General features: G+C 40.4%; 1 protein-coding gene across 4 annotated transcripts in view; it reads left to right on the forward strand.

Annotated features, from left to right (window-relative positions):
• ipo7 (importin 7) overlaps window positions 1–13351 on the forward strand; it is a 70965-nt gene that overhangs the window by 2852 nt on the left and 54762 nt on the right. For 3 of the 4 annotated variants that reach the window (XM_041197290.1, XM_041197289.1, XM_041197291.1), the window contains exon 2: window positions 1238–1319. In XM_041197290.1, the coding sequence (XP_041053224.1) occupies window positions 1238–1319 (82 nt within the window). Of the gene's footprint in view, window positions 1–1237; window positions 1320–11844; window positions 11886–13351 lie in introns of those variants that run through there. The other variant, XM_041197293.1, reaches the window with a different exon arrangement.

Raw genomic sequence — 13351 nt, forward strand, 5'->3', positions numbered from 1 at the left:
CCAGTTTCTTTAAAAAGAACATGTTTAGTATGAACATTGATTTCAGTAGCTTCACACTTTAGCTGTGTCTTCATTTACAAACCAGCATTAAGTCCAACGTGACTTTCAGGTTTTCCATGTCTCTCATTTCTCCAAGATCCACACATCCATGGCTATTTGCTCATTCTTTGTCTCTTCCATATTTTTCAATTTGTATTAATATGCTTGTCCATGTCTCAATTTCTCAGTTTCATAGAGGATCTGCGCCTGAAATGTTAACTTGCACACATCCTGATTGATGTGTGATTCTAACTTTTTCTGTTTTGTTTCATTTCCAAACTTTATCATATTTTGCTTTTTACTTGGACTGTTTTGGTCCTGAGTTTATGCTGATATAGCATCCCTCAAACAAAATGATAGTTGCAATGACTACTGATGACCTTGTCCCTGATAGCTGTCCAGTAAACCCCTACTGAAAAGTATAGGTAGCAGTGAGGATACGTTTGGACTTAACTAGAATGTTGTCCAATGTTGAGCATTAGTGAACTATTCACACAACTAATGACCACTTGACAGTGCACAAGATTTGATTGTTATAACTATCCTCTAGCGAGAGTTAGCACCCATTTAGGAAAGAAAAGAAAATTGGAAATGTGACAATGAATGCTCTTGAGGATTTTGTTTCTAACATTTTGTACAGGATAATGTTACCATTGCATTGAGAGAAATCAGGAATTTGAATTGGAAGATTGTGTTGCATACTGTTCTTTCATCCTTGTTAGGCTCACATCAAGATAAACTGATGGAATGGAAGTAACTTTTTCCTGGCTGTAGAAGTTCTGCATGAACTGTGTTTGAGCAATATCAGTCTGGTCCTTGGGAAGGAATTTTCAGCATAAAGCAACATTCAGCAGTAAACTGCCTCAATCGTACTAGCTAAAATGATAACTAGTTGGAAGTTAGAGAAAAGAATCATACAGGTATTGTAGGAGCTGCATTTCTAAGATTAGAGTTAATGTGTATTAAGATTATGACATTGTAGGATGGGCTACAATAGAGGTAGCTTTGCATTTCATCTTGGCATGATGGAAACACTTGACATCATATGATCAAACTACAAATGCTTCTCAGCACTGACTCCTTTTGGCTTAATATGAAATTGTAATCTGCACTTAAGTTTTTTTAAAATAGCTTTTTTAGAATAGTTGTATCACTTGAATATATGTGTTTAATAAATTTTCATCTTTGTATATTACAGGCCAACAAAGCTGTTACCTTTGTATCAACTCTGCTTCAAATTACAATGTCAGACCAACTGGATTTGCCTGTGAGGCAAGCAGGTAAGTGATTAACTGTCTAGAAACAATATGCAACAGGCCCAAGGCAGCTCTGAGTTAGACATTCCATATTACTGTGTATATGTTTTCCAGATGCTGGTATATTACTTCTGAGTTTTTTTTTGATCTAGTGTGATTATTCAATGCATTTAGTTTTGCATGTTGCATTACAGAATGGTCAATAGCAAGAAATATTTTGGAAATATAAAAATAGAAGTATAGTTCTTTAAATGTCCTGCATATTATAAGTATGCCCAAACAAGTGCATGAGGAAGAGAAGAGATAGTTGGTTCTAAACCATTCCACGTCCTAATACTTGTAAGGTTTTGCTCTTTATCCATCAGCGTGCAAGCCAGGGAAATAGTCTCAAAAATCAGACAGCTTTGTAAGTTAAAATAAGCATAGATACAGTAATTCAGTCAGTAAATATCAGTTATAGCCTTGTTTTAATATAACCATTTAACTGCAAAAATAATATCGTAATATTTTAAGTATTGTAATTTGCCCCCTCTTCCCCAGCCCATTTTCTTTCAGTTCCTATTCTAATTACTTTTTACTTTTACTTTTTTCCTCTTTAATCTGTCTTTTCTAATTTTTCACTTTGAAAATAATTGGTTGCTTTATTTAAGTTTCTTGCTGATTTGCAGTGTCCACTTTGGAGGTGGAATCTACTTTCAGAATAACTATTCTGGGTGGGAAAAGCTCTTAAACGTTTTAATTTATTAAAGGCATGTCATTGACATTTTTTCTGAAAGATTCAAACAGGAAGGGGAACAACTTGAGCAGCTGTGACTGGGTATGGACGGTGCATTGAATGACACAAACCAAGTTGGGTTCCCAGCCTTTAAGTTGACAGGTTTCAACTGGTGTTTAAATTTGGCAGCTGCAAGTGCATTCAACCCACCGAGTCCAAACTGGTACAAAAACAAAAATACGTGGAAAAACTCAGCAGGTCTGACAGCATCTGCAGAGAGGGATACAGTTAACGTTTCGAGTCTGAATGACTCTTCATCAGAACTCATTCGGACTCGAAACGTTAACTGTATCCCTCTCCGCAGATGCTGTCAGACCTGCTGAGTTTTTCCAGGTATTTTTGTTTTTGTTCTAGATTTCCAGCATCCGCAGTATTTTGCTTTTATCTTAGGGTCCAAAATGGTGTTTGTTCCCCAAAAGCCTCCTCACATCCTTCTTCATCTGACATATTATAAGATTCCCTTTTCCCTCGTGTTTATTTGGCTTCCCCTTAACTGCATCTATGCTAGTTGCCTCAGTTACCCATTGTGATACTGTGTTCCCCATTCTAACCTATGTCTGGGTACAGAAGTTTCACATGAACGACCTAATTGGATCTATTAGTGACTACCTTATGTTAATTTCCCACAAGTCAAACCCTTTCATAATCTTGAAAATAAATATTAAATATTAACTCACCTCTCAGTCTTTTTCTAGAGAAAAGAACCCCAGCCTCTTCACTTTCCCTGGCATAACCCCACAGTTCTGGTACCATTTTCATAAATCCTTTTTGTACCTTCTAAAGTACCTGTCTCTTTTTATGGTATGAAGACCAAAAGTGTTCCCAATGCTCCAACTGTGGTTTTCTACCCAAGACTCTGTACAAGTTTAACGTAACATCTCTGCTTTTCAGTTCAGTCCCTCTAGAAATGAACGCAATGCTTTGTTTTTTTTATGACCTTATTAATCTGCATCACTGCTTTGTGATTTGATTATCTGCACTCCCAAGAACCCTCTGCTCCTCAATCCTATTTAGACACTTATTTTCCAAGGAATATACAGCCTCGGTGCCCTTTGGTGAAAGTGTACTTAGCTATTTTGAGCTCTAGGTGTCCGTTCTGCAAAGTCATTTATGTTTTCCTGAATTTTGTTATTCCCTTCTGTATCAACTACACCCATTAATTTAGTGTCATTATCAAATTTTGAAATTATACATTGGATTCCCAAGTCCAAATCATTTACAGGTCCAGTGTCCAAAATCGGGTACCCTTGGGACTGAGACTGTGCCGGATTTTGGTTTTTCTTGGATTTTGGACAAGGGACTTGTAATCAGACTGGCAAACTGCACATGCCTGCTCAGTATCCCCTGGCAGCTGGACGAAGACCATTTTAATTTCAGGCCACTATGACTCTCAGATTGGTGTTGGAAGAAAGTGATGACCTTGAAATGGGTGTCATTGACCAGGAAGGAGGAAAACATAGTGATCAGAAATGGGCATGACCAGTAGCCAACAACAACCTGTGTTAATTCATTCCTTCACTTCCTGGCTTTGTGTTCAGGCACATGTTTTTACATTTTCTGGTAGAGGCTGGCAGTGACCCGTTTAAAGATTGTTGCTTAAGTTGTGTGTCGTTCTTGGTGGCTACATTAAGGGAAAACCAATTGTGTAAAGGGACCATAAAATAGGCATTAGGCCTCTTGTTGGTAAATGCAGAAACACTATGCCTGTTTGAGGCATAGGTGCGCCTCTTGATACCTACACCAACATTACATACTGAAATCTACCTCAATGTGTGTGCGCTGCTTGCCATGTTGGACATCTGCAAAACAGGCGAGCCATCACCCATTTAACCGGATATCAAAAATGTCTGGTTTTCGGGCAGCCAGATTTTAGATGAAGTACCTTTATCTATCAATCCCTGTGTACCACCCCTTTCTACCTTTTGTCTTTTAAACCATGAACCTTGAAAGTTTGCCTTGTGCTGTTGCGAATCTATATTGTGCATGTCTTTGTTGTGGGTACAGAATTTTGTTAACCTTTTAATTTTCCTTTTTCTGGGACATTGTAGGTAAAGTTTAGTCTTCAGATTGAGTTTGTAGACAAAATCAGAAACGTCGGAGTAAACTTACTTAACTTACTCTGGAAAGAAAGTGCATGCTATATTAAACTTCATTTTGACTCTCTCATATCTAAGCACATTTAGGTTGTAAACTTGTATTTTATTTTCAGTTAAGTCATACAATACAATACATAAATGGTGCATGAGTGCCACCTATAATCATTCCTGTGAGAGCCAAATGGTTGCAGCTTTTAAAACCAGGTGTGCCTCTGCAGATTGATGCCATTGACTAGCGTTTGGTAGTATTGAATGTAAAAATAATGTGGACAGAAATTGCTTGCTGGCAGACTACCTCCAATTTATGTAATCTGACTTTTCCGATGTTTTTAGGCTGTAAAATTTAGAACGTCAGTAACTTGTGAAGCATTAGGTCTGATTATAATACTATTTTTAATTGGTTACCCTTTTAATAATGGAACACAGCAAATTTGGTTCATGTTGTGTCTATTTGCTAAAGTTTATTTATTGGAAAAGGTATGCAGTTTTAGTTCTTTCTACTTTTTGATGCATTGGTAATGTAGCAACGGATGCTTCAGTGTTACGATGAGTAAATTGGGCCAGGCTTTTTACTTTTGTTCAAATTTTTGCTGCTGCCATCATTTTTTTCTCCCCCCCTAATTTAAGGGAGCTGAGCTGAGGTCATTTGAATCATCATTACTGCCACCTTATCTGAAATCAGCTAACTGCACAGATAATTAGAAGGGCATAGCACAACTTGCATTTATATTGCATCTTTTAAAGTGGTAAATCATCTCAAAATACTTCACAGGAGAGTTATCAAATAAAATTTGATATTGAGCCACATAAGGAGATAATAGGGCAGAAGATCAAAAGCTTGGTCAAAGACAGAAGCTTTGAGGAGTGTCCTGAAGGAGGAAAGGAACTTGGAGAGGTTTAGGTGGGGAACCCAAGAGCTTGGGACATAGCCAGAAGGCATGGCTACCAATGTTGGAGATCTGAAGCTTGTACGGCAAGAAGGGAGAGGTTACAGAGATAGGGAGAGGTTAGGCAATGGAGAGATTTGAAAACAAGGATGAGAATTTTAAAATTGATGCTGGGCTTGGGAGCCAGTGTCATTCAATGAGCACAGGGGTGGTGGGCGAACAGGACTTGGTGTGTGTTAGGATGTGCGTCATAAAGTTTTGAGTGTGCCTGAATTGGAGGGAAGAAGGGAGGCTGATCAGGTGACTAATGGAAAGTCAAATCTGGAGGTAAAAAGTCATGGGTGAGGGTTTCAGCAGCAAATGAGCTGAGGCATAGGTGGAAGTAAGCTGACTTGGTGATGGAGTGAATATGTGATCAGAAGCCCATTTCATGGTCAGATATAACACCAAGATTGCAATGGCCTGGTTCAGCTTCAGATAGTTGCCAGGGCAAAGGATGGAGCCAGTGGCTGGGGAACAGAGTTTGTGGCAGGGAAACTCTAAAGACCCCAGTAGGTTGTGCCTTTGCAATATTTAAGTGGAAGAAATTTCTGCTTATTAAGTCCTGGATGTCACTTAAGCAGTATGACAAATCAGGAACAGTGGAAGGATCGAGCCTAGGACTTTCTGGGTCTGTTTGGTCTAGCTACTCATCTAATAAATTCTAAGGCATAAAAGCAGTTTCTCTTGTTTTGTTTTTATGGAGGTAGCTCTTTAGTCAACAGAGTTAAATTGACCTGAAATGCCAGATAATTTATACCATAGTTTCATGCTGGATTCAACAGTTAGAATAGTGCTAAGCATTGAAAAGTAGTTCCTCATTTTGATGAGATTATTACATAGGTTTCATCAAAAGTAAGAGGGGAAGTTATGTTTTACCATATGTGGTTTTAATGGGACATGATGTTTAGCTCTATTTTGCTTGAGAAAAGATAAATTGAAAGTGAGTTTTGTTAAAACTTAAAAGGTAGTGGATAGGAGGCAGACTGGTTGCAACCACACAACTACAAGTTTAAGCCCGCTGATATAATGGGACCAGTTTTGTATTTAAAGATATTTTGAATAAACTGTTTACTTACAACTACTTTGAATTTTGACTTAATAAAGTAGCACTTTTCATATCTTTAAAGCCTCTGTTTTAAAAGGCATAGAGGTAGATACCAAGAAGAAAAACAGAGGGGGAAATTTAATGAGTGATTGGGGAGGCTTGATGCATAGTCAAACAGAAAAGCCCTTTGAAGATAGGATGTGGGTATCAAGATCAAGTTGTTTGAGGAATAAGTCCACAGGGCAGTGCAGGGAGCATTAGCAAAGTGCAGTCTGTCAAAGAAGTGAGGATGTGAGATGGGTGGACTGTTGAAAAGAAATAGCTTTGATAATGTGGAGCAGTGACATGACATGCTGATTTCTTAAAATATTGGGGTCCACTTGAGCTGAGTAAGGATAGGGATGATCTGGAAGAGAACAAAATTTCAGTTTTACGTTGTAGCTTGTGAAAGGTGGATTCTAAAGCAGAGAACATTGAGGTGAAAGATTCAGTTAGGATTTGAGCACTAGTCGAGGTGCAGTTGGGGTGTGCATGGACAGTATGAAAAAGAGCAGTCTTTGCAGCCAACAAGGTGTGCAGTTGGCAGATCAGAACTGGGTTAAATAAGCCACCAAAGTTGTATATATCTGCAGGGAAAACCAGAGAGGTTAATGCGATTCAAGACCAGAGGCAAACACCAGCAGAGAAAGGGAGCTTCTGGTTTTGCTAAGGCTGAGCTTTAAGAAATTTTGATTCCAGTTTCATTATTGCAGTGTTTGTATTTGCAGAGATCACCACTTACCACCAGAAACATAGCTGTTTTCTGCATTGAAACAGTATGGTATTTTTAGCAGGCATAATGTGTTGTTTTAAAATTATTTTCTCTCTTTACTCTCCTAAGGATGTCAGCTTTTGCAGAGGTGCAGTTTGTTGCACTGGCATTCCTTGATACCTCACCTACATGTCCATTATTCTTGCGTGAGCTTAGTCCTTAATGGTCAGCACACTATTTGATTATAGGGTAGTAAACTCACCTTATACCATCCTTGCCCCTTGTCCAATGTTCACTTTCCAGTAGAGATGCCTGGGCAGTGATCAGGAGTGTTATTTTAACTGATTTTTTTATTCTCTAGCCCAAATTGGTTCCATCTTGAGGTTACTGAAATAGATCTATGACTGTATATTGTGGATAGTTTATATTTCCCCTTTGAATGCAGTTTGAAAATACATGAGGCAGACATGGGTGCTTAAATTACCTAAACTGTGTTGCACCATATTTAACTTCTGAGGATCTGGAAATGACCAGGTTTATCAAGAGAATTTCTGGAGATAACTCAAAATTAGAAATTTCATTTTGAGTGCAAACTGTTGTATTCAGCCACCTTTTGGTTTCTGCCTTGGCCAAGGAAATAGTGTGCAAGCACTTCCAGCTTTGCAGTTTCTTGTTTGTTCATGTCTGGTGAGAAAATTGGACAGTAGCATCTGCTTAATATCCATTGTCATTTGTCTACCAGTTTCAGTCCCTTGTTACAAATTCAGATCTACATGCCTTCTCTGATTTAGTGGTGTCATTCATTCCCACAAGCAATGGTAGATCTCGCACTGCCTAACATCCATTTGCATGATTGCATAACCTAAGGCATAACAATAGTATCCCCCAGTGAACTGAACAATTATGTCTTCAGCATGGCTGCTTCCTCAATATCTTTGAAGACAGACTGAATAACTACCTTGAGAAATGAAACAATATAAATTGAGCTGCTTTGATTCACAGTAAGGTGAGTATACAGAACAGCAATTATGATGGGACTTGTTTGCTTTCAAAAAGTACACTTCACAAAACACTAAATAGACCCAAAACTTTCCCACATTAGTGGTTTGTTGTCTTTGATTTAAACAAGATAATTTCTGACTGCTTTCTTGCACTCTAAACTTCTTAGAATGATTGAATCATCGAAATTTTAAGACTGAAGGAGGCCATTTGGCCTAATGTGCATGTGCTAACTCTTTTGAAACAGCAGTCTTGCTTAATCCAAGATTCCTACTTTTTGTCTGTGACCCTGTAAGTTCCCCATCCTCAAGTCCCTGTCTGATCCCCCTTTAAAATTATTTATGAAATCATCTCCTGCTAAAGTTTCAAGTCAGGCATTCCAGATTCCAACTAATCTAAATGGAAAAAAATTCTCTTATCTCCTCTGTAGATCTTTTATGAATGATTCTGAATACAGAGGGGATTCTTGTCAGAGGGGATAATTTTTCCCAGTACTCAATTAAAGCCTCTCATCTTGAAAATATCTCCTTGCAATGGTAACAGTCCTATCTTTTCTGTCTGCACCTTTTCTTATGCCTTTACATCTTTCTGGAAGTGTGGTGCCCATGTTTGTACACATTATTCCTGCTGAGGCATAACCAATAGCTTTGGCATGATCTCTTCGCTTTTGTATTCCTGTAGTCATTGCTTCCTGCCTCTATATGTGTGTTATATTTCTTGCTGCCCGCAACCATTAAGGAGATTGAGGTAAAAACAAAAAAACTGCGGATGCTGGAAATCAAAAACAGAATTACCTGGAAAAACTCAGCAGGTCTGGCAGCATCGGCGGAGAAGAAAAGAGTTGACGTTTCGAGTCCTCATGACCCTTCGACAGAACTTGAGTTCGAGTCCAAGAAAGAGTTGAAATATAAGCTGGTTTAAGGTGTGTGTAGGGGGGGGGGGGCGCGTGGAAAGAGAGAGAGAGAGAGAGAAGTGGAGTGGGGGTGTGGTTGTAGGGACAAACAAGCAGTGATAGAAGCAGATCGTCAAAAGATGTCAACAACAATAGTACAAAAGAACACATAGGTGTTAAAGTTGGTGATATTATCTAAACGAATGTGCTAATTAAGAATGGATGGTAGGGCACTCAAGGTATAGCTCTAGTGGGGGTGGGGAGAGCATAAAAGATTTTTAAAAAAAATTTTTTTAAAAAATAATGGAAATAGATGGGAAAAGAAAAATCTTTATAATTTATTGGAAAAAAAAAGGAAGGGGGAAACAGAAAGGGGGTGGGGATGGGGGAGGGAGCTCACGACCTAAAGTTGTTGAATTCAATATTCAGTCCGGAAGGCTGTAAAGTGCCTAGTCGGAAGATGAGGTGTTGTTCCTCCAGTTTGCGTTGGGCTTCACTGGAACAATGCAGCAAGCCAAGGACAGACATGTGGGCAAGAGAGCAGGGTGGAGTGTTAAAATGGCAAGCGACAGGGAGGTTTGGGTCATTCTTGCGGACAAACCACAGGTGTTCTGCAAAGCGGTCGCCCAGTTTACGTTTGGTCCCTCCAATGTAGAGGAGACCACATTGGGAGCAACGAATGCAATGGGGGAAATGCAAGTGAAATGCTGCTTCACTTGAAAGGAGTGTTTGGGTCCTTGGACGGTGAGGAGAGAGGAAGTGAAGGGGCAGGTGTTGCATCTTTTGCATGGGCATGGGGTGGTGCCATAGGAGGGGGTTGAGGAGTAGGGGGTGATGGAGGAGTGGACCAGGGTGTCCCGGAGGGAGCGATCCGTACGGAATGCCGATGGGGGGGGTGAAGGGAAGATGTGTTTGGTGGTGGCATCATGCTGGAGTTGGCGGAAATGGCGGAGGATGATCGTTTGAACGCGGAGGCTGGTGGGGTGATAAGTGAGGACAAGGGGGACCCTATTATGTTTCTGGGAGGGAGGAGAAGGCGTGAGGGCGGATGCGCGGGAGATGGGCCGGACATGGTTGAGGGCCCCGTCAACGACCGTGGGTGGAAAACCTCGGTTAAGGAAGAAGGAGGACATGTCAGAGGAACTGTTTTTGAAGGTAGCATCATCGGAACAGATGCGACGGAGGCAAAGGAACTGAGAGAATGGGATGGAGTCCTTACAGGAAGCGGGGTGTGAGGAGCTGTAGTCGAGATAGCTGTGGGAGTCGGTGGGTTTGTAATGGATATTGGTGGACAGTCTATCACCAGAGATTGCGACAGAGAGGTCAAGGAAGGGAAGGGAAGTGTCAGAGATGGACCACGTGAAAATGATGGAGGGGTGGAGATTGGAAGCAAAATTAATAAATATTTCCAAGTCCCGACGAGAGCATGAAGCGGCACCGAAGTAATCATCGATGTACCGGAGAAAGAGTTGTGGAAGGGGGCCGGAGTCGGACTGGAACAAGGAATGTTCCACATACCCCATAAAGAGACAGGCATAGCTGGGGCCCATGCGGTTACCCATAGCCACACCTTTTATTTGGAGGAAGTGAGAGGAGTTGAAGGAGAAATTGTTCAGCGTGAGAACAAGTTCAGCCAGATGGAGGAGAGTAGTGGTGGATGGGGATTGTTCGGGCCTCTGTTCGAGGAAGAAGCTAAGGGCCCTCAGACCATCCTGGTGGGGGATGGAGGTGTAGAGGGATTGGACGTCCATGGTGAAGAGGAAGCGGTTGGGGCCAGGGAACTGGAAATTGTTGATGTGACGTAAGGTGTCAGAGGAATCACGGATGTAGGTGGGAAGGGACTGGACAAGGGGAGAGAAAAGGGAGTCAAGATAACGAGAAATGAGTTCTGTGGGGCAGGAGCAAGCTGAGACGATCGGTCTACCGGGGCAGTTCTGTTTATGGATTTTGGGTAGGAGATAGAAGCGGGCCGTCCGGGGTTGGGCGACTATCAGGTTGGAAGCTGTGGGAGGGAGATCTCCAGAGGAGATGAGGTCAGTGACAGTCCTGGAAACAGATTGAGGGCTTTCTATCACAATACAAGAGGTGGTTTTCGATTGTTGAGACAGTCCAATAATTTATGTTTTATTAAAAATCTATGGGGATATGTAAATGCTAACCTTTGCCCATTTTTTAAAACCTGAGTGATTGCACTATGCTTTTGTGAACCCAGTGTTAAAAGTAATTTTTCCAAATCCTCTCTTGAAATCAAATGATCAAACCGTGCCTTAATGTGATGCCATAAGAATAAGTAGAATGGACATTTGTACACACATCACACCTGTTTTGAAATTAATTTGGTTCCATTTTGTTGAGGAAAATACTTTGTATGCATGGAAGATTAATCAGACTTCAGAATTCTTTTTTGAAAAAGAAGTATTAATCATCCAATCCTATCCTTAGCCTGTGCTGCGATGGATGCTCTTGGCCATGGTGATGATACTAGTGATACAATTTCACACAGTGCCCTTGGTTAGGAAGGTGGAAATTGGCACATGGTTTCTATCCTGTCAGTTCATGTTGGGATTGTATTTGTGTGCATTGGGTGAAAATGTGATGGGGCTTGCTGTGATACTCTGACTTTGATTAGTCAGGGTAATCATATTGCAAGTGAATAATCAATACTTGAACAAGGCACTGAAAGGTGACAACCATTATTGGAAATATATCTAATTAGCAACATAGGAAAAAAATCAATTTGAAGGAATCTCCTTACTACCAATTGTGTATTTCCAAGCCAGAGAAGGCTTCTTAATTTTTTTTTCACTGTTATGGCAATTTACTGATGACACATTCTAACTTATTCCTTTGCAGTTAATACTTTCTATAAAAAGAGTAGATTGAGTTTTTGCTGTGACTAGTTTAGTTCCTGTTTAATAAGGATATGCACAGACAGAAATATCTCAATTTTCAAATAGGTTCAAAACATTGTATTGTTTGGAAAGCTGGGGTTTGCTGCTTCAAAGCTACCATGGCCGGAGACGGTATTCATAACTTTGTCCTTTTGTGCCAATTTTGTCTAGTGCTTGACCGAGTGATCGTTATGGCTGCATGCGTCTTGGTGGTGAGTGTCAGCGGGGAAATTTGAGGGTGATTATAGCTGAAGCTCTCCTGCCACCTCTCTCTTTTAGGGGTGGAAACCCAGGCTTTGTTCCCTCTACCCTAAACTTGAGGCATCACAGCCCATTATTGCACCTCTGCTGCAGCCTCAGCTTAAAGCTGATTCAATACAAAAGGAAGATCAAACCTTCCTAGTTTGTGTGTGTCTTGGTGATCATTGCATAAAATTCAGTAGTACAATAAATGCTTATCCTTACCTTGATGTGATGCTGAGTCATACAAAACAGGCATTCCTCTGGTTTAATCTGATCTTTGCTGCATTGGTTGATTTGGAGGGACACTGGCCTGGATTTCGTGGTGATAATTTTGGCGAAAATGTCAGCATTCATCATCATTACTCCTCTGAAATTGAAGTTTGTTTATCGTCTAGCTTCAGTCTTCACATTTATTTTGCTGTCTGAAAATGTAAATTAAAAGGATATTAAATGCTTTTAACTTCTGGCTTGAATACTTCATTGTGATTGGCTGCTTACTTGTTTGATGACATCACTTGCTGCACCTGGTGATTTCCTTGACTTGACACCAGAATTAAACTGACTTCAGGAAAGGGGAATTCTGCATCACACAGATTGCTAGAACTTTGTGGGTAGCTTTTTTCAAGGCTGGCAGTGAGCACAGTTGCTTCCCTGCTGACTGAAAAATCCATGCCACTACAACTGATCTCAGCACTTGTGGATTTGAGAGTAATTATCTTTATTATCTGAAAAGGAAAAAAGTGCAGGTCTATGGAGAGAAGGCCAGGGAGTGACAATAGATAAATTGCTTCTTCAGAGAGCCAGCAAAAATGACGGGCTGAATGCCTGCCTCCTGTGCTGTCACTATAATGATTGTGTATTGATCCTTACGAAAGTGTGTGTTTGTGTTTGGTAAAACTGATTTGGCCTGAGCTATGATGTCCCCATTGTTGTGTAACCTGCTGACCTGTCTTGAGTCACATGAATCAGCAAGTTACTAGAAAGCTGCCATTGCCCATGGAGCTGGAACTCAACATGAATCTTTGCTGCTTTCGGGGAAAGGAAATAAAACTTGTAAGGGTGGGGAAAGAGAATGTTTTAAAGACATCCAAATTTCAGTGCAGTTTGTAGTAACCTTCACACACAGCAGTTTTAGAGGACAGTGCTCTCATTTAAAGAGTCTTGCAAATTTTACTTTGATAGCTATAGTCTTGTTTTCAACACAGTGGATGTTGGTTATCACATTCATTCATTTTAACATTCTGACCTGGCTGTGTTAAGTTTATCTTGAAGGCTAACTGGCCTCCAAAATAGTCACTCAGGATTGGACTAGTCACTGACAACTGATAAATTGTTCCTGTTGGTTGGCTTTTAAATTTAAAAAAAAGTTCAATTCTTCCTGCTCAACTGCAGAGGGGCCAGATGTTGCCTGATATTTTGAATGAGTTAATATTTC

The sequence above is a fragment of the Carcharodon carcharias genome, chromosome 10 (assembly GCF_017639515.1).
Source record: "Carcharodon carcharias isolate sCarCar2 chromosome 10, sCarCar2.pri, whole genome shotgun sequence".
In the NCBI taxonomy this organism is placed as follows: domain Eukaryota; kingdom Metazoa; phylum Chordata; class Chondrichthyes; order Lamniformes; family Lamnidae; genus Carcharodon; species Carcharodon carcharias.